Raw genomic sequence first — 22508 nt, 5'->3', positions numbered from 1 at the left:
CTTTCTTTAATGGCACTCTGTGCATCTATTGTATTTCTGCATCTCATGGAGCTCCTCTCTGAACCAGGAGGTTCTATTCATGACTGCAGACACAATCAGATCCAACGTGCTTATCATATGTTCATCTCAAGCCATGATTAAGGTTTTTCCTAAAGCATGTCTCCTGTGCCGGTGACTCAGGAATAACCCCAAGTTCCCTCTGAAACTTACTGGGTCCATCAGTCTCTTCTGGAGGACTGACTGAATAGGCCCAGCTTCTCTGCAGTTCAGAGAATATTGATGTTTGATGATTTCAGAAAATTCACTGAAACCCTCCAAAAAGGGATGTATCAGGGACTTCGGTTTTTGAATTCAAATGATTCATGAGAAGTTGAAACAGACAAGATGTTCTACACCCACAACTTTCTAAAATAGAAATAACCATGTGCACATAACTTTTACAGCAAAATTGCTTGTGAATATATGTGCAATTAAATAAAACTTTGTATTTCTGAACTAACCCATCTCCTTTAAATATAACAGGTTATATTTAATTGATATTTGGTAATACAGAAAATAATTCTATAAGGCATTTTAAAAAATCAAGTGGCAGTATTGTTGGAAGATAAAGTTGAGGAAAGGATTGATACTGAATTACCTACCTGTATTTTCTTGAATGAGACTAGCAAATGTGTATACAAAGGATTACATACCGGTATTAAATTATGGAAGGAGGTGGCAATTTAGAGAGATTCCTTGAAGTTTATACAAAAGAATGGGAAAGTGGGTGTGCATTTTTGTTGAGAAAACAATCCCCAAACAATGGAAACACTAGCAAAAGGACAACTAATAGAGAAGATGGGTGGAAACTTACACTCTGAGCCTAATCTAAAGAATTTAAACAGGTCTAATCCTCTTTTATGCTTCAAGCTTCCTGTTGCCTTCTCCCAAAGGGAAGCTTTTTGCAAAAGTTAAGAAAAATTCTGCATGAAGTAGAATTAATCTTACATAAATATGAGAAATTGTCATCGGATTTTAGTGTCTAAATTTATTTCAAAATATTTCAGTATTGCTTACACTGAAAATTCATAGAACAGAGTGCCTTGTAAGTCTTAAAAGTAAAACTAAAATGCAAAACATGCTGCAAACATGCAAAGCTGACTGATCAGGAAACAATCAGGATTGGGCTCAAATATTTTCTTTCCACACAAATCTATTAAACTTAAACGACTTCAATCATTTAACTATATTTTGCAGAAAATATAAAATATTTCATGTAAAATATAACTGAACATCTATTTCAGCTATACTTTATTGTATAGTGTACAAGCAGCAGATGTCCTTGATGTATTATGTCCTTTGCACGTTTCATTTTTAAAAAGTACAACGTAACATTTGAAGTACTTTGAACCATAAAATTGCTTTGAAAATTCCTCAACAAACTATTAATTCAATATTTTGTCCTCATTTTTCAGAACTAGAAAATGTAATGGGACAATGTACACAGTTAATACATTTACTAATATTTAAACAATAGTTTTCTCAAACAAAACTGTCTAAAATGAAGGACAGAAAAAATGTCACTGCTTTGTTATTTTCTACTTAATATTAGCACTTAATAATAATCAACAATTTACATTTTCCAATTGTATACTCTTCAAATACATAGTCAAGAATATATAGAGAAATGAAGACTTAGAACTGACATTTGTAGATTCTCAAACTTCATCAATTAATGGCAAGAATGACTTTACCATTTGGCTCTTGAAAAGCAAAATAAATATATTAACCAAAACTATCAAAAAATTTAAAAACGAGCAATTTGGACAAAAAACTGTCAGCCAGCAATAGTGTCTGTTTAATTATGCAGATATTCCTGTTTGTATATGCCCATAAAAACTTGCATTAGGCCATTATGTGGATCCTTCTGTCCTGAATATATTAGGTAGCTTCCAAATAGGAAACTCAATAAAAAGCCTATTTTAGCAAGAATTCCAAGTAGCACAATGCTCTGAATTAGAACTAGCTAAATATCAGCAATGTTGCAGATTGATCAGAATACCATACTTTAAGACAGGCTGAGAGAAACAAAATACCAAAGTTTCATAATATTTTGAGAAACATTAAACATTATATGTAGAGGTAAATATCTATTTTGTCATGAGGTAATTTAAGATTAAAGCAGTATTTTAAAAATATAAAGATACTTCTGAAGATCTCTTAAACTAGAATAGGCTAAATGTGAATTCATGGAGCTTGGCTTGCAATTAATTTTTTAGAACCATTTTCATATAGGTTTGTGAAAAATTAAAAGATGGGCAGCAATTTAAATGTTTAGTAAAATTCTTAATTTTTAAGTATTTTATTATTCCTCCAGATCATAATATAAAGGAAGATTCATTCATCCAGGCCAAAAATATTTTAAAAGATTAAATCATGGCAACTGGATCAAAGCTTGTTAAAACTGAGATGTTTCGTTACTATCATATAACTTCTTCAGTGAAAATGAGAATTTGGATAGGCAGAGTGTTAGTCATTGGAAAGAAACTGAATCAATTAAATAAAGAATAAGATAAGTTGAACTTAATCCAAGTTAGTCTAAACCTAAATTTAAGATTTTTTGAATTATGGGGTATTGTTCCTTAAAATCATTTTAAAAACATAAAATCCTTAAAATCATGAGATCTGATATGATCAGTATCTATAATTTTAAATATAACTAAACAGTAAAATTACAACCTTATCAAATATCTACTGTGTAAACATTTAGGCTAGCAATGCAACAACAGTAGGAGATAAAAATGTATTTCATATATTTGTATATAAATGAAATAAATTATGAAGATCCAATACTTGTGAAGTATTAGTAGAGGTATAGATACTCTTAAAATCTCTTCAAAGTTAACAATTTTGTAAGTTTTCCACTGTTTTTAATTGAAATTGGCAATCAGTAGAATCTGAAAAGATGACCAAATCTGCATATTATCCTCCAATTACTAGGATGAGAAAATTATTTCAGTGTTATCTTTGCCATATGAAATATTTGAATGCTACTTTGGTCTAACTTTGGTCCCTTAAACAAAAGACTATCATCTTTGAAAAGAATCTTATCAAGCTAGTTGTTTAGAGAATTTTATTAGAAAAGATGTTTATTTAAGCTGAAGTTAAACAGCTCTTAGGACTCTAAAATATTGACAAAACAGAACATTTAAGAACTTTCACTGCTGCAATCTACGTTATAGTTTGACCAGGATGAGGATAGAAAAGTCCCCCATCTGTTCAAGTGTATTATGCATTTCCCCCACAATAGATTACTTCCTTAGGCTAGATGTTTTCTCCTTGGCAAGGTGGAATAGCCATCTCCAACGTGGTACTCCCCATTAAGTCCTCAAGCCAACTTTTAGACCCAGATCTTTAGGCTCTTATGGAATGATAGTGGGCTGAGGACAGATCTTACCCCAAGACAGAGAATGTTCCAAAGAGCACGGAAAGCTCTTCTGGATCCCATCAGCTAGAGTTGTTTGACCAATGGAATCTGCAATAGGCCTCTGCTGGCACGAGTGGGGTGGGCATGACAGGAAGAGAATGTCTATACTCAAGCTTATTCATTTCTCCAAAGTTCATTATCAGTCAATGAAAGCCAACATTAAGAATTACGCATTGACCAAATCCACATAAACAACTTTAAATCCTAGGAAATTCCTATTTGGCGCATACAAAATTAATCCAGTAAGACTATTACAAACTACATTTTTCTACACGGATCATCCTCAGAAAAGCATTTAGCAAGGATCAAATTTTAGCAAAGCTGTTTTCATTGCACAGAAAGAACAATGTGATTTTTTTTTCTGACAATATTTAAGAGGATTTATTTTAAGAGGTTAGTGTTCATACTCTATGTAAAAAACAGTATTTTTACAGGTAAAGCTCTTTTTCAGAGTTCCATATTTAATATTCCTATTCACTGTGATATATAAAGCATGGGAATATCACAGAATTAATCTATATTTCAGTTCCTATGCTGTAGAGAAAAAGCATTTCATAAAAATAAATTCATGCATGTGTGAAATCATCCTATAGCCAATCATTTAATATACCTGGTTCCATCCTGTAAGTTAGGATTCCCAATTAGCAGGAATTTGGCAATGCTTCATGGGAAATACAAGTATTTGGTAATATCGAAGTATGTAGAAGCCAGCAGATTGATGAATACAGATTTACTGTCATTTCACAAGGACCAAAGACTATCCTGAACTGCACTAAGAAAAGTTAAAAGTGGCACTTATTCACTACAATGGTTTTAAAGGCAAGTTATGATCTGTTGTAAAAGACAGACATATAATATAAAATATTGCATAAATTGCATGAGTGTTCCAGATAAAATAAGATCACGTAAGTTTCAATGAAAGGCATTCAATAATAATAGCATCTTAATATCAGAACAAAACAATTTAACAATAGACAGCGTACCATGATATTGTTCCTATGTCCTTGAGCGCCATACATGGCATACACAAGTTCTACTCTCAAGCTTATTTTTTGTGTTTTGAACATAATAGATACCTATGTGACCTTCAAAAAAATAATTAAGATTCTGTTTACTCCATCTAGAGAAATCCCGGACTAATAACTGATTATCCTATTGTATAAAAGGCAGCAATATTTATCTGTTCCCTCAGTGAGGTAGAACAATGTTTAATGTACAAGCCTGGTGCACATATTGGTGTTCGAATATTTTCTTGAACACGATTTCCTAAATCACATTTTTATTCCTTCTTGCTGACTGAGTTGTGACAGAGTTTTCTTTATGCGTAAAGCTGTTAGTCTAGCTGCACCATTGGCATACCAGCATTCTCGCATAATCTTGGCCATTACTCGTAATGCCTGCAAATAAAAGAGAAAATAGCCATTATTTGATATCACATAGCAAAGAATTTTAAGTACATTTATCCATAAATACAAATACAAAATATGAGTTCATAATTCTAAATAGAACTGTCCTGACATTCATATTTCTTTTAATTCAAATTTAAAAATCAAAATTTTGATTTTTTAAAAACATATTGGTTTATTTTTAAAAGTATTCTAAAACTTATCTAAAGAAAAGAATCTACCTCACAACTTTGCCATCTATTTGGAGTATTGGGTCGTAGCTTCTGTTCACAAACAATTCTCCTCATTTCTTCAACTGAAGGATCAGAAGGGACAAGGTCGTAATATGGTAATTGATAATCTTCATGGATTCCTGAGATATATAAACCGATATATAATTTAAGGTTCATTTCTGACCCTGATTGAAGTTAATTTTTTTGGAGGGGGAACCTACCACCAATTGAACATCGACGAGCTATTTCCCAAAACACTAGACCCATTGCATAAATATCTGCTCTTTTGAAAGATTCAAAATGCTTCATGTTTATCGAATCATCAAGTACCTCAGGAGCCATGTACCTATGAATATAAAGACCAATATGTATTATTTATAAAGCAATGCTGCTTGAACATTATTTAATTTAATTTTTTAAAGGCATAAGCAGCTGTAAGCATTTCTTCAATTCTACAAAGTAACTATCTGAACTTTATACTGTATACTATTACTGGCTACTTCAATGAAATCCACAAAGTTTGCCTTTTAAAGAAACTTAAGCACAGTAATTCACACTAATATATCACTGATTTTGAAGTGTAATTGCTACCAAGTCCACACCACTACTTTTGAAAACTTTGATTTATAAAATCAAAATCTTATTTTATCTATTCAAGACTGCTTTGAGAGTATTAACTCTCAATAGTATATGGCTATTCCCAAATAGCTAAGAAATCACAAACCAGCATTTCTGACTCACTGTTTAGAATCTGGGACCAAACATTCATTTTCCTTTCTTATATAGGGAGATATGTATTCTGGCTATCAAAGGATTATAACCTGCCTTTTCTAACTGGGTTAAAAGCTTCACACTGCCTCATTCCTGTTCATCTCAAGAATGACCCTAATATTTTATAGCTGCCATCGTAGGTGACCCAAGTAGTACTGCAGCTGCTCACTTGCAGTGCCTGGACATTGAGGGTTTGGATAGGGCACAACAGGCTTCAGTTGAAAGTAGCTAAAATGGGTTCAAAGGGCTTTGGGACCTGACAGTTTATCATCTTTAGTTCTAAATTGGGTTTTGATACCTCGGATAGATTCTAGGCCCAGTCTGAGTTCTCCTGGACTCACATCTCCTGTTCAAAGAGCAGGTAGCAATAGAGTCTCAGATTGTCTTTGTTCAATGTGATGCACCTTTTTCTGGATCATAAGGTCCTGTGCAGAGTCACTTATGCTTTGGTCATCTCTCAGTTGGATGACTATAATGCATTCTACGTGTGGCTACTCCTGAAGAGTATTTAGAACCTATAACTGGTATAGAATGCAACAGCACAAATAGTTCTGGAGGCCCCTCAGGTGGTATATATAACATTGCTATTGTGTGAGCTGCACTTGATGCTAGTCTATTTTCCTAGTCCAATTTGAGTTGGTTAACACCTCTAAAGCCCTTTATGGAATGAATCCAAGGATGAGATGTCTGAGATGTCTCATCCCAATGGGATTGGCCTGGAGGGGTCCTGGAAAAGAGTCTACTGTGGCCTGTCCTTTTGTTTTTTAGCCTTTATTTAATAATTTTAATTGTTTTATATTATCTTTTTATAATTCTGTAGGCCGCTCAGTCACTGTGACAGTGAGATGGGCAGCATATAAATTAATTAAATAAATAATAGCTATTTAGAATTGTTGACTATTTGTAAGTTATTGCAAATAATTCCTACCCATCCACGAAGGAGACAGACAGATGGCTGTACATCGTTTTGAACAGTAGCTACTGTAGCACTATTTGAGTTGAGAAAAGCTAAGTATCAGTCAGGTTTGGCTATCTGATGCCACCTAGCAGGGCTACTTCACATATAATATGTTTTAATTATTTCTGTGACTGAATAGAATCTGCTATAAGATTTCTGGAAACACAAAGCATTGAGCAAAATAAACAACAAATAGATTAGAAGAAGTAATTGATTTTCACAATATCAGGTTGCAGATGAAGGTCTTTTTCAGACATGTCTTCCATACAGAAAACTCATTTGTCAGAGAAAACTACACTGGAATTGTATTGTTGCTTATATGACTTCATCTGGAAACCAAAATAATACATTATATTTCAGATAAAAGTATCTATCATTGCCTAAAACAAGGCTCATACATTTAAATGGAAACTTGATTCCTCATTAATATTTACATGAATTTCCAAGATTAAAAGATTACATGTTAATAGGTTACCAAGAATGGTAAAAAAATGTAAGTCCAAAGATTCTTCTCCATTTTATTTATTGCTCTGTGGAGAAGAAGGTCACCTTTCAATTACTTTTGCCTTCACTCTTAAAGAGAAGGCACTGCTCAGCAGTTCTGGGACACTTATTGGAGAAGAATAAAGAAGGAAAGGATGAGGCAAAGTATATTGTTTCCTCTCATTTGTAAGAATGCAGTAATGCATTTATCTTTTTAACAACTTGTATTCAATAAGTTAGGATGATAAGCAGAAACTTTCAAATGAGTTCAGACTTATCTATGTGAGACTCCAAATCTACGTTCAATATGAGGCACATTTTTATTATATTAGTTTTCATAATATAGTAGTAACAGAAAATTTGTGAAATATACAATCAGAATCTTTTTATCTTTTAAAAGATTAGAAGTTCTGGTTACAATATAGGTCAGTGTTCACCAACAGGTGGACCGCGGCACACTGGTGGTCCGTGAGAAAATTTTGGTGGGCCACAGAGAAATGTCTGCCCCAAAGAAATTAATCCAGGCTGTGCGGGAAAACAAGACTGTGCCACCCACATGGCCTGCCCACCCACTGGCTCCCACCCTTTGGTGCAGCCCTTGCCAGCCAGGACGAGGTAATGGTGCTGTTCCAGCAAGAGGGGGCTGGCGGCACAGGTGGGCTGAAGCAGCAAGGGAGATGGCCAGAAGATGCAGGAGTGCCACACTACTTGCATTTGTGCAGCACTCCTGCACCTTCTAGCTCGCTTCTCCTGGCCTGGGCTCTTTCTTGATGGCTGTGGGCTGTAGGTACAGCCCTGGACAGGAAAAGTACCGGCTGGCGGTGGTGGGGCGGAATGGGCAAAGCTGCGCTCACCATTCAGTTCAGAGGTCCAGAGAAATGCGTGTTGGAAATGCCAACACACGTTTCCAGCGCGCTCTCCTCTGTCCTGAAGTAGGACTGAGTGGGGGAAAGAGAGCAGGGGGAAAGGTAGGAGTGAAGGAGAAGTCCTCCCCATCCAGATCTTCCCGGCCTCCAGGCCCCTTTTTCTTCCCAAAGGATGCAAGAGGCCCCGCCTTTCCTTCGCTCTATCCCAGTTATGATTAAGCATTTACAATTTTGTTATAATTAAATAAGCATTTATATATATATATACATATATATGCATATATAATATATATATATATATATATATATATATATATATATATATATATGGATCTTTGTTGTTCGGGTTTTCTCGCGTAAGATTGAAGTATCTGACAGCGTTTGATGAAGTCTCATTCATCATCTTCAGGCTTCTGTCTCCGGCTCTGTGCTTCTCAGAGTAGACTCTGAGAAGCACAGAGCCGAGACAAAGCCTGAAGATGATGAATGAGACTTCATCGAAACGCGTTAGATATCAGTCTTACGCTGAGAAATGAACAACAAAGATCCACATACAAATACCATGAGAACCTCAGAAAACATATATATATATATATATACACATACATACATACATACATACACATATACATATATATACATACATACACACACAATACATATAAATAAAAATTAATTTTTTAATATTAAATTTATATTTAATATAAAAAATTAAAATTTTTATATTAAATATATTATCTTTTTAAAACAATTCGTATTAGTGGTCCTCGCAATTTAAAAGTATGAGTTTGGTGGTCCCTGAGGTCCAAAAGGTTGGTAACCCCTGCTATAGGCCATATTAATGCAAGATTCTAATGGGTTCAACAGACTTTCTTCTATTGCTGTAGGAATAACTGTCTTTAACACCTACTCATTATCTTATCTTCAGTTTGGATTATCTTATCTTCTGTTTTTTAACTGATTAAAAAAGTATCAGTTTACCTCTTTGTTCCCACTCTGTGATTTGGTGCAATATCTATTGTATCTGTAGCTGAATCGTGTCTTACTGCCAGACCTAAATCTGCAATGCAACATGTTCCATTTTTCTTTACTAAAATGTTTTTTGATTTCAAGTCTCTATGAGCTATAGCTGGTTTACCTGAAATTAAAACACACAGAAGTACTATTAATATCATCAACCAAATCAACTCAAGGCACAAAAGATGACACTCATAGAATAATAGAGCTGGAAGGGACCCTAAAGTCTTCTAGTCCAACATCCTGCCTATGGATTCTTACTCCATCCCAGATAAATGATTGTCCAAGTTTTTCTTGATAACCTTCAGCAACAAATTATTATTTCCATTGATGGAGCTCAAATTATTCCTCTTTGAACATACTATATAAAAATCTAATTCTCCACATAACAGTCTAATGCTGGGAAAGACTGAAGAAAAAGAGAAGACAATCAGCATTAAGATAGAAGAACTCTGTGGTGCCCCACTGGAAGACCTAAAAGACCATGTAAGGGGCAGTTCATGATGAAGAAAAATCTACCTAAACCCTCATTAAAAGTTGATAATGACTTGAGGACAATTAAATTAGATTTCCTATTATATATTAAAATTCAGATTTGTTAAATTCTGATAATATATCAAGATTTATTAAATAAAGATGAACAAGCTTTAAAACAAGGTTTTCAAACTATAAGGTGTACCTCCCTTGAGATGCAGATGGGAATCCAGGAGAGAGATAACTATATTTTAGTTACACTGTTGGAATAAATCTATGTTCTCCAAAGTTTCATTATTATTTCATTGTTCATTTTGGTGTTCGGATTTTTAGGCAAGTTTACATTGAAAGGAGATTGATGGTAGGAATTTAGGAATTCCTGCTTTAAAAGAATTAAAAATTAATCAGAATGTTATTAGCTGAAAAAAGATAGCACTTCTGCATATTTAAGCACTACAAAAAAGAAGTATTTAGGCAATAAGTTCATATTCTCAAAATTATCCAGTGGTTCTAATAAAAAAATCTAAGATTGATGGGATAAAATATAGATGGTCACCTGAGATGATCAACCATTTTTAATCTAATCCAAATAAACCAATATTTTATAACATAAAATGTACAAATGATTCCTACACTTAAAATACAGTATATCGCTATACATGATCACCTGAGTGATGCTGTCTCTGCCCCCTTGCGATGCCTGAAAGTAGCAGGGATCTGGATGGAGGAACAATGGATTTCAACTGGACTCTGGCAAGACCAAGTGGCTTTGGATGCATGGAGCCTCAAGATCCAAATGTTTGTCATCCTTAGATCTGGACAGAATTGCACTACCCTGATCAGACCCAGTTTGCAACTTAGGAGTTCTCTTGGACTTACATCTCCTGGTCAAAGAGCAGGTAGAGGGCAAGACTAGGAAAACTTTAGCACAGCTCTAGTTTCTGAATCAGCTGCAACCTTTCCTGAATTATGATTCCGTGCTCAAGCCTTACGCATCTCTTGACTGGACTATTTAAATATTCTCTATTTGGGGCAACCCTTGCAAATCCATTCACAAGATTCAATTGGTGCAAAGTGCAGCAACAGCAGCAGTCTTTGGGACTCTAGGATGTCTAGGATGTCCATGTAACACCTCCGCTCTGCAAACTTAACTGGTAATCAGTCTGCTTCTGAGTGCAATTCAACATGCTGTTTTTGACTTTTAAAGCCCTTAAGGACAGGTACAGGCTACCTGATGAACAGGCTAGGTACAGGCTACCTGATGAACCATCTCATCCTGCTAGGACACGCCTGTCCTACAAGTGACAGAACAGAGGGCCTACTTCAAATCCCATCAGCCAAAGAGCTCCATTGGTTGGGACCCAAAAGGAGCTTTCTCTGCTGCATCATTGCCTTTTGGAACATCTTAACCTCTAAGGTAAAATCTGCCCCTACTCTCCTATCCTTCTGCAAGAACCTAAAAACCTCATTCTGCCAGTTGGCCTGGAGTCCAAATGGGGAGAGTGCACTATGGAAGTGACTGCTGGATTGATGGCAGACTCCAACACCAACCCACCCTTATTTTCTTCTCTACTCATCCATACTTCTTTTATATATATATATATATATAATCTTATAGTCGTATTTCTCATTATGTTCCTTTCATTGTTCCTTTTTTTTCTTTGTTATTTTACTTCTGTTCTGTTTACATTCTTTTCATTTCTTCCTTTTTATTGTTGTAAGCCACCTAAAGTTGCCCCATGGCAAAATAGGCAGCAAAAAAAATGTAATAAATAAATAAGGAAGAATCAGTGTGAGAACATTATAAAAAAAAAACTATGTTCAATCATTTGATGTCGTGATTTTTTTAAATGAAGTTATTGTGAATTTCAAATAAAATTAATTTATTGCAGACCAAAGGCTAGATGCAATAAAATACTTCTACAGAACAGAAAAATATTAAGTATAATAAAAAATAATTAAGAGGAGATATAACAAAATAGAGCAGAATAAATACATACAGTATTATAAAAACATTAAAACTTAATGATGCAGTTGATTGGTCAAAACTGGGTGAATGGGAAGGTATTTTGAGTCTTTTTCAGAAATTAAAAACATTAAGTAGAAAGAACACTCCCTACGCAGATAGGGTTATTGAAGGTCTGCCTAGAATCCTTGTACAGAGAGCAGCAATGTATATCTTGCTTAAGAGTTTCTCTCAAACCCTCTGTAGTTTTATGACATGTACCTAACTGAAGATATAAAAGACTGCTGCAGGCAATGCATCCATTTTGGCTAAAGTGAATGCTTCCAGAATTTCAGAATTGTAATGGATGATAAATAAAAGGCTGGCACAAACCTTTTCAGAAGAATATGATCAATATTGGGATATAACACTTTGCTTAAATTTGTTTGGAGATCTATATGCCAAATTTATTCTTTGAGGGAAGTTGTAACATTATTAAAACCTAATAAGCACAAATTTTCTATATAGAATCCCATATATGAATTTTATCTAGGGCTTTTAAAAATTATCTCTACATACTAATGGGTCAAATCTATAGGAAATGGGATTAACATGAGTCAAATGTAATTAGAAGAAACCATGCTCTACCATTCAACAAGAGCATGCCTGTTTCTACATGCAAGATGGCATTTTGGAACTATCCATATATCTCAAATTAATGAATCTAAGAATATTAATCTTTGAAAAGAGTAAATTTAGGAGCCATAAGAAATTTGAGAGACTACCTTTGTTTGGAAAATCTTAATTTTAGCTAAAATAAATATACTAGACTACAGTAGATTTACTATTCTTTACTAGGCTTATTAGATTTTTTAAAACTCTGGCTTGGCTCCTACTGTGTCTCAAATACAACATGCTGGCTCACCTGGTAAAAGATATATAGAAAAACTTAATTTAGAATAGATGATTAAACAAAAAGATAGAAAATGAATAAGAACTTTCAGATGGAACTTCATGAAAATGGTGCTCCTATGGGTTCAGGAAGAAAAACTATAGTAAGAAGGAAATAATGAGGAGGGGTGTTTCCCGCTAAAACTGTAATTAGTGGATATTCCAAAACTGTTATTATCCATGCAATCTTTTTCAATTTAAACATAAATCACATAAATGTTAAATCAAACTAAATTGCAATGGAGATCATTAAAATGATTTCAAAATGTATACCACTGAGAGAAGATGTACATTTAACAACTGAAACAAACATTGGGATTAAGTTACCTTGTGTGCCAACAATCTCCATGTGAAGATGTGCAAGTCCACTGGCTGTTGATAATGCTAGCTTTATCATTCCCTCTACAGTAACAGTATACCTGTTCAAATAATCAAAAAGAGAACCATGCTCATGATAATCTGACACTAGCCAGAGTTGTGTCCATGTACCATTATCTGCGAATCAAAACAGAAAAGGAACAATTAAAATAAACCCAACACATTGGAAATATGACTACATATCTAGAGATCTCTCTGTTAAAGTATTGAAGTTTGCAGATGATACATTAGTTGTTGGTCTCATAAAAGATGATGATGAGTCTGCCTATAGACAGGAGGTTGAAAAACTGGCCCTGGAGCTGAACATGCCTAAAACTGTAGAGATGATAGTGGATTTTAGGAGGAGCCCTTTCCTCTACCATCTCTTACTATATTTGACAGCAGACTATCAGAGTAGAGTCCTTAAAGTTTTTAGGTTCTATAAGTTCTATAATTTTCCTGGATTTGAAATGGACACTAACCTTAGAATTATCATTGTGTCAATTCAGGAAGTGCAGATTGCCCCAAGAGCTGTTCATAGAGTTCTATAGAGGAATTATTGAGTCTGCCGATAGTATTTCTATAATTGTCTAGTTTGATACAGCAATCAAACAGGACAGGTAGAGACTCCAATGGATAGTTAGGACTGCAGAAGAAACAATAGCAACCAATCTGCTTTCCATACAATATTGTGCAGATCAGAAGGAGAAGCTGAGAAAATCCCTACAGACACTTCACATCTTGGACATAAACTTTCAGTTCCTTCCCTTGGGATGTCGCTATAGGGCACTGCAACTACAAGTTGCCAAACTCTGCAAGTTGCAAAAACAACTAGATACGGTTTTAGGATAGGGTTTCTCCCTTCATGCTATCACTCTGCTGAACACCTAATTCTCACAAAACTGACTTATGTCTAAGTTTTTTTATCTGTCTTATTTGGTTGTAGTATTATTATTCTTTACTTAATCCTCTTATTACTCTGTTGCTTTGAATGTATGAGAATGTATGTCTAATCACATTGGTCAAATAAAGTATTCTCTATTCTATTCTTAAGAATATTAACTATTTTATTGTAGTCAGAATATTAATTATGTTATTGCAATCTACTTGTATCAAAAATAGTGATTGTAAAATTACACACATCAACTGTTTGAATCCCAATGAAGTCATGGAGATTTAAATAACCCACATCTTACTGCATTGAATTAGCAATAAATATACTTTTAAAAAAATCCAAGATGAAAAACATGTCTACCATCCAGATAAAAATTTGTTAAACCATTGCAATATAAACCATTTGTACAACCAAAAGTCCTCATTGCAAACAATTTGTTTTAGTTCTTTTAATATCAATCTATAAAATTACTCACACTTGAAATATAAATGTTTCTTCAAATTGAGGCTAACTCTTAACTTGATGGACATAGCCTTTGGAAACAATCGGGAAATAACTTGCTACGCCTTCCAGGATTTTTTTCTTTATTTTCCTATCTAGTTTATACTCTTAGTATCTCCTTGTGGTCATTAATACTCAAGTACTTGGATTGGCAAGTGCTATTTTTCTGTTAGCCTTGCAAATAAATCTAGTGCAATTTATTCCAGATAAAGATTTCCCATCCTTGGAAATTGTCATTGACTTTGGGTTTTAACTCTTAAATCTTCTGCAATGGCCGTGCTTGCTGAGGAATTCTGAGTGTTAAATTTGACATACAAGGACAGCAGAATAAAAGATACTTGATATTTAAGAGAGATTTGAACCTAAACACAAAGCCATTACAATTTTGTTCTCAATGAACAAAAAACATTTTTCAAAAAGTTATAATTATTCAGATTTTTTTCTTGAATATGTTTAGGTATTATGTCGTTAATATTTCTCATTGAGAAATGAGAAATCCTCAACTTACAACTAGTTATTTAGTGACTGTTCAGTTATAATGGCACCTATAAATGACCTATGTCCAACTTTCATTTATGACCAATGCAGTATTCCCATGGTCACATAATCAAAATTCAGGCTCTTGGCAAATGGTATGTATCTTGATTGCAGCATCCTGAAATCATGTGATCATCACTTAGGACCCTCCCAGGTGACTTCTGACATATCAAGTCAATGAGGAAACCAGTGCAACTATAAAACGTATATAGAAAACCAGATTTGCTTAACAAATATAATTTAACAACTACATTTACTTAATAACTGTGGCAAAACGATCATAAAAATGGGGCACAGCTCACTTAACAATTGACTTAAGAACCAAAATGTTGGGCTCAATTGTGGTCATAATTTGAGGACTACCTGTACATAATAAGAAGTTACTGTATACGATAAGCAAAGTATTTCTGGATTGTAACAACCTTTATTGTCTGCAGCTATAAATCCAAGAATATTCTCATGACGGAGCATAACGGTTTGATAGATTTCAGCTTCACGAAACCATGAGCGTTCTTCTCTTGAAGAGAATATTTTTACCGCAACTTCTTCTCCTCTCCATTTTCCTCGCCAGACTTCTCCAAAGCGACCTTTTCCAATACTTTCTTGTAGTACAATTGTTCTTGCAATTGTTCTCTGAACAAGTAATGGCAAACCTAAAAAGAAGGTTTTTTTTAATCAGATAAAGAACCAATTAATCAATCCAGGCTTTTCCTCCTATCAAAAGACTACTAAAATCTCTAGCTATTTCTAATTCCAGTTGGCCATGCTTTTCCTTGGTCATAAATAAAGGAGACTAATTCTACTTTGTTAAAAAAAAAAGGCAACTTAAAATAATAGTTTAATTTCCAGTAACAATAAATACTTTTGAGCAGCTCTTTGGCTGCATTAATCTCCAATATTATTCTATTGCATTTGCTATAAATATCCAAATATTTCAACATTTTTTTAATCACTGCAACATTCTACTCCAATATCTAAGGAGCCGTTATCTCTAAAGATTCTTATTACATTTCCACTAATATTTGAATATGTAATCTAAATCAATTTAAATGGATCACAAAATCTATTTAAAGCTAAAATAATTTTCTAATTGGAGTCTACCAAATCTGGTTTATATATCCTGTTCGTCCTTTGAAATAGACCAGGCCAGGAAATATACTCCACAAATCTGGGTGGAACTACACTTTTAGCTTGAACTGATTTTTTTTTTTACTCCTCTCCTCTTATATTCCATAGATCCTCAGATTTCAACAGCTGTTTAGACTGGGAATGCTTACATGTGTTTGTAAAGTAAATTGTGATATCACTTACTAACGGCAATTCTGGCAATCATGATTGCTGTCATAATTCCAGGACCACACAGGGAGAGATGAGAGTCCCAGGGAATGAGTGTGGAGAGGAAGGGGATTGTGGCTGGCTCAATGAGGGGCACAGGTGAATGAATGCTATAGATACAGGTAGGACAGCAGAGGCCATGGGCAAGTGCTATGGATGCAGACAAGTTGGTGGAAGACATGGAAAAGCCAGTGGAGGCCACAGGTGAAGAAATGTGTTGCTTTAGACAGGCTATATGACAGAATCAGGTGGGCAGGATGTGCTACAGAGTAGAGTATCTTGTATTCACAGCCGGCTCCTTGCAAGCAAAATAGTGAGAGCAACTTGTGACCTTCTCTAACAGTTTCTCCAATGATTTTGCTTGTGGAAAGCTGCAAATGATCTTGTGACTGGCTAGCTGCAACATTGCAATTGCAAGCTAGACACCCTCACTATGATCATTGTAGGGATGTAATGATGGCTGGAATTTTAAGGTCCAGTTATAAGTCCATTGTAAGTGACGCTGTAACATTGAATGGCTGCTGAATGGATGGATATAAACCAGGGAACACATGTAGTGAATGACAGCTTAGCTCTTTTGCATGCTTTCACTGTCTCAGCATTTTCTTACAACTATTATCAATGCCTTGTTTCTCCAAGGACACCTGCTTGGCTTCTCTATAGAACTCAAAATACATGACAACCAATGCAGCACAGTAGTTAAAAGTTGGGCTAAAGATTCTAAGCTATCTTTAGCCATAGAACCTTGACAAGTGACAATGGGCTAACCACTAGCCCAAAGAGGATTGCTGTGGGGCAAAACAAGAGGAAGGAGCTCTATGTATGCTGTCCTGAATTTCAGAAATAAAATTGCAACGTAAAGGTAAATATATTAATAAGTAGTTCTTGCCGACCATAATAACCACTTGTTTAGCAACTGTTTGAAGTTGCAGTAGTTTGAAGTAGAATCAATATTACTTACAATTGGTTCTTGAAGTTCTGGCTGTAGTATAGCCCCCATAATTGACTATGATTATCAATTATAGCTTGGCAATTGGCTCACACATTGGTTGTAATTTGTCACCTTCCTTGGCACTTCCAACAACCAAGTCAATGGGAAAGCTATCAGGAAGTTTGCAAGTTGTTCTAGTAAGTCTCTCTCACCTGGTAGCAACCCCACCTCCCACCACCCAAAATCACACACATCCCTGCAACAATCTACATCCTGCCTTATCTAGTAGCAGTCACCTTCAGATCAAACAAGCTTGTGCACCCTACTGCCCACATGTATAATCTCCCTCATCTGGAAGCAACCATTTACCTTTCTGCTGGCCTGCTAAAGAGCTACCTGGGACTTACAGCTTCCATCTTCTCAAATGATATTGGTTGGTGGAAATCAGCAGGAAATTGCAAGGTGGTTCTTGTTAAATGATTTCTGCTGAATGACAGCAACAGAGACTGCTTGTATTGTAGTAGCTAAATGATGTGGTAACATAACTTTGTGCTTTACAACCACATTGATTAGCAACAGAATTGCAGTCCCAATTATTGACAAGTGATGATTATCCATATATTATAAATCTTAAGGATAAAGTATAGTTAGGTTAGGGTTTTATCTACAATGGGGCATTAAATTTGGAAATACCATTAACCTTAAGCTTCAGATATTTTTTTATTCTGAAAGTTAATCAAGACAGGGATTTCCTTTTCCGTTTGACAATATAACATACATAAATATGCATATGAATTCATGCTCTATAAATAAAATAAAATTTTCTTTGGCATAGCAAATGAAATTCTCAACAACAAAAACCCACCTAAGAGATAAATCCCCTCAAAATATACGGCAAGTTTCTATGTATCCTTAGCATTATTTAATAGTATAACTTTTTAAAAACCATTTACTAAAATATGAGAGCTAATTACCTGATCCTGATCCCGAAGTGGTCATATCATAAATTAAATCTTTTAAAGTAGTTCCCTCAGATATAAATGGTCGCTCCATTGAAGGATCTTCTTCACTTGGAACTCGGTGGTGTATGAATGAACGGTTATGGCAGATATAAAGAATCAACATAAGTGAAATGCAAAGAAAACAAACTGGCCCAGCAATGGCAGCAGCTAATTCCACAGGTCCTAGGGCAGAAGAAAACTTCCCTGTTACAGGACCTAAGGATGTAAAAAGGGAACACAAAAGATAAAACAAAGAACTCGTTAGTTAAATATTATATTGAGAACTTGGTTGTGTGTGAAATGAAAGGCAATGAAATTGTGCTTTATAGATGTTTCTCAGCTATCGATTTTCTGCTAGTAAAACAAAAGATTACCTGGTGTTGGAACTGGAAGTTCTACTTTATTGCAGAAATCTTTATCACAGCAATGAGGCACTGTAATTACTCCTTTACTTGTTGAAATAGCACAAACAAATGGCCTGTCTTTGGGAAATAGATCATCTTCTGCAAGACACATACTATTGCGTTGAATTTGGTTTTTATTCCGTGTCACCGAAGTAAGACAGAGCCCATCTGTTGTACATGTGAAGTTCTCTTTTGTACAGTGAAGACAAAAACATTGCAAGGCTGTTTAAAATAAAAATGTTCAATATTAGTGAAGTTTAAATTGTTAAATAGTATCAACAAAAAATAATGGCATTAAACTCTAAAAAGGCACTAAACTTAAATTTACTTTGTAAATAGCTGAACTCTACTGAAAGCCTTTGTATTCAATTGATAAGACTCAGGGACAAAATGGCTCAACAAGTTTTCACATGAAAACTCCTTCTATCATGGTTCTGGTCATTTAATAGGAAAAAAAATTAATTTAATAGGGAAAAAAAACAGCATTCCACATATTTTTCTTAGTATAAACTACATTACCATTAACATTCAAAGAATGGTAAATTGAAACCTATAGATTTGGGAATAGATTCCTATACCTATATGTGTGTATATACACATGTGTCTCTGTGCGTGTATGTGTGTGAGTGAGTGAATAAACCATTTTATCTAGGCATTTTTCTTATTTTTGTTTTTTTTTTAATGGCTTTACAAACTTCTGCTGAGGTGCAATTCTCAAGAAGCTAATTTTCTAATAGCATATGCAGATTTGAATTTGAGGGGAACAAAATCAAATCAAATCATTACTACAGTCAAAGACTAGCATAAGAAAAATAGGGCACAAAAGTTTAAAAAGCATAAAAAAATACATCAAAAAATTATCCATAAAAAGCTAAAAATAAAGAAATAAGCATCTAAAAGGAAGGTTAGAAGCAGTAGATGAGCTTAGTGAACATGGCAAACTACTCTTATATTACAAAACACTCCAGAATGAAAAACTTCAATAGATAGTCCTTAAAACTGGTTTATGGCACAGATCATCTTTTAGTAGGTTTTAAGTGCTGCTATGCAGAACCCGGCAACACTGTATGTTTTTATAACAATTTTATCAGTTTATAATGTAGCATACAAAGAAAATACAAAAGTAAATAACAGAAAAAATAGGAGGGAAAGGGAAGAGAAAAGCGGGGGAAAGAAATTGGGGAAAAGACTCCCTTCAATGCAGTCCCTTCAATGCAGTAGAATAAGGCATTAATATCAAACCTCAACTTTTTACTTTTACGTAATAAACTAAACATTTGTATAACAATGAATCTATCTAATTGGTAAAACCCAAAATCAAAGTTTCATTTCCTCCATCTCAAGCACAAAACCTAGAAGTAGTTTCCAAGTAGAAATAAAAGTATTAGTTTTTTTTCCTTTGATCAAAGCAGTTAATTTAGCCATCTCTGCTAACTCCATCAATTTGTGCAGCCATTCATCCATTGTGGGGATCAAGATGACTTTCTATTTCTTTAAGTAGAGCAGTCTTGCTGCCATCAACATTTATAACATCAAAGTTCAATTCTACCTCCAAGTCTTTTTTCATTAAGCCCAAAAGTAAAGTCTCTGGTTTTCTGTTTATATTCCCTTTAAAAAATTTCTGTGTTAAGGTATGAATCCTACTCTGATATTTCTTTGCTTTAATCACATGTCCACCATAAATGATAAAAAGTCCCATTTTTACATTTACATTTCCAACATTCATCTGAAATATCTTTATACATTCTTGAAAACTTGTCTGGAGTTAAATACCAGTGATACATCATATTATAGAAGTTTCCTTTTATGTTATAATTTAATGTAAATTTTAAACCTTTTTTCCACATATTCTCCCATTGTTCAAGCACTACCTTATATCCAAAGATACTTGCCCACTGACTCATACAATGCTTTACTTGTTTATTTTCCAGATTTAAATCCTATAACATTTTATAGATTTTAGCAACCACATATTAAGATTTCCAATTAATATTTAACAAAGTTAAAACCTTTTTTTGCCTAATCTGAATCTTCCTTTCAGCCGTAGATATGTAATCTGGTGGCAGACAGGACCCTCTGATTCTAATTTCTTCAAGACTTGAGAACAGGATCGCCCAAGTCAAAAGATATTATTTTACCATAAGTCCACCAGTTCAGCCTCATCAACATTTATTTTCTTTAAAAAGCTCCCTGTGGGAAAACCCAAAGAGGCATCTTCATGGAAAACCTTGTTTTATATTTAGTCCAAATTCTCAGAATGGCACATCAAACAAAATGGTTGTTGAAATCAACATTTACTTTAACTTTGTCATACCATAGGTAACTGAGCCATTCAAATCTTAATTTATGACCTTGTAAGTCCAGTAGCCTCTTATTTTGAAGGTTCACCCATTCTTTTAGCCAAACCAAACAGCAAGCATCAAAGTAGAATTTCAAATTTGGTAAACCTAATCCCCTTCTTTCTTTAGCATCTTGCAGTAGTCTATATCTAATTCTTGGTTTTTTTTCTTGCTACATGAACTTAGCAATGTCCCTCTGCCATCATTAAGTTGCAAGCATTGGGTGATGTCTGAAACACAAAAACCATCTTTGGTAAGCCATTCATTTTAATTACAGAAATTCGACTCAGTAGTAATAACTACAATTTATCCCATCTTAGTAAAGTCTTTTTTACTGTCATTCCAGAGAGGCACATAATTGTTTTGGAAGTTTTGTGTTTGTATTTCACCTTTTTCTTAACCTTAAAGCTGGACTTTTTTAGTCAATATACCACCAGACTGTGAAGTCATATTCTTATTTTAAAACCTGGTAGAGGCCCAAACTCATTTAATTTCCTCATCAAATATTTTATATTATGTTTTGGGTCTTGCAGAAATATAAATGTATTATCAGCAAATGCCGTCAATTTATAAACTTCCTTCTTAATATTTACATCTGTTATACTTTCATCTTGCCTGATCTCTATTCAAAACTATTAACACCAAAATGAACAACAAAGAAGACAACGGACACTGTTGTCTCATACCCTTTTGAATCTCCCTTGGATTGGTTAAGTTGTCGTTAATAACAATTTTTGCTTGTTGTGACATATAAACAGCTTTGACCCCTTGAATAAAATTCCCAGCAAAGTCCATTTCTTCCAGGACTTTAAACACAAAAACCTAATTTAAATTGTCAAAAGCCTTCTCTGCATCTAAAAATACACTGCTCAAAAAAATAAAGGGAACACTTAAACAACACAATGTAACTCCAAGTCAATCACACTTCTGTGAAATCAAACTGTCCACTTAGGTAGCAGCACTGATTGACAATCAATTTCTCATGCTGTTGTGCAAAGGGAATAGACAACAGGTGGAAAGCATAGGCAGTTAGCAAGACATCCCCAATAAAGGAGTGGTTCTGCACGTGGTGACCACAAACCACTTCTCAGTTCCTATGCTTTCTGCCTGATAGTTTGGTCACTTTTGAGTGCTGGTGGTGCTTTCACTCTAGTGGTAGCATGAGACGGAGTCTACAACCCACCCAAGTGGCTCAGGTAGTGCAGCTCATCCAGGATGGCACATCAATGTGAGCTGTGGCAAGAAGGTTTGCTGTGTCTGTCAGCCTAGTGTCCAGAACATGGAGGTGCTACCAGAAGACAGGCCAGTACATCAGGAGACGTGGAGGAGGCCACAGGAAGGCAACAACCCAGCATCAGTGTTAGGGATACACCCTAGCAGAATCTGCACAGCAGTCAGGCAAAATATGTGAGATAAACGTTTTTGTAGCTTACACTCAGTAAAACAGATACACAGTGCTAGTTAAATAGTTTATTCCAGTAAGAGTTATAGCATAGTCAAACAGTCCATATATCATTCACTAGTTCAGTCCGTCCAGGGAGTATTCAGTTGCAAATTCCAGTGTCGAAAAAGAAGTCAGTAAACTTACAAATATCAGTCCAGTAATATATCTCCTCGCAGTAGAGATATGAAGAAGCCAAACCTCCTTTCTTCCTCCAA

General features: G+C 34.7%; 1 protein-coding gene across 3 annotated transcripts in view; it reads right to left on the bottom strand.

Annotated features, from left to right (window-relative positions):
* Positions 1-1007: 1007 nt before the first annotated feature.
* Positions 1008-22508, bottom strand: part of TGFBR1 (transforming growth factor beta receptor 1) — a 41802-nt gene continuing 20301 nt past the window's right edge. For all 3 annotated transcript variants that reach the window (XM_087915958.1, XM_087915957.1, XM_026702362.2), the window contains 8 exons: positions 18481-18732; positions 18080-18322; positions 15262-15492; positions 12877-13044; positions 9144-9300; positions 5306-5430; positions 5094-5224; positions 1008-4863 (listed from right to left, as the gene is read on the bottom strand). In XM_087915958.1, coding sequence (XP_087772084.1) covers positions 4738-4863; positions 5094-5224; positions 5306-5430; positions 9144-9300; positions 12877-13044; positions 15262-15492; positions 18080-18322; positions 18481-18732 — 1433 coding nt within the window. In that variant the 3' untranslated portion in view covers positions 1008-4737. The remainder of the gene's footprint in view (positions 4864-5093; positions 5225-5305; positions 5431-9143; positions 9301-12876; positions 13045-15261; positions 15493-18079; positions 18323-18480; positions 18733-22508) is intronic.

Source organism: Pseudonaja textilis, chromosome Z (assembly GCF_049901715.1).
Source record: "Pseudonaja textilis isolate UNSWEBS1 chromosome Z, rPseTex1.2, whole genome shotgun sequence".
In the NCBI taxonomy this organism is placed as follows: domain Eukaryota; kingdom Metazoa; phylum Chordata; class Lepidosauria; order Squamata; family Elapidae; genus Pseudonaja; species Pseudonaja textilis.
The sequence above is the reverse complement of the archived record's forward strand: the minus strand, read 5'-3'. Positions and strand labels throughout refer to the sequence as shown.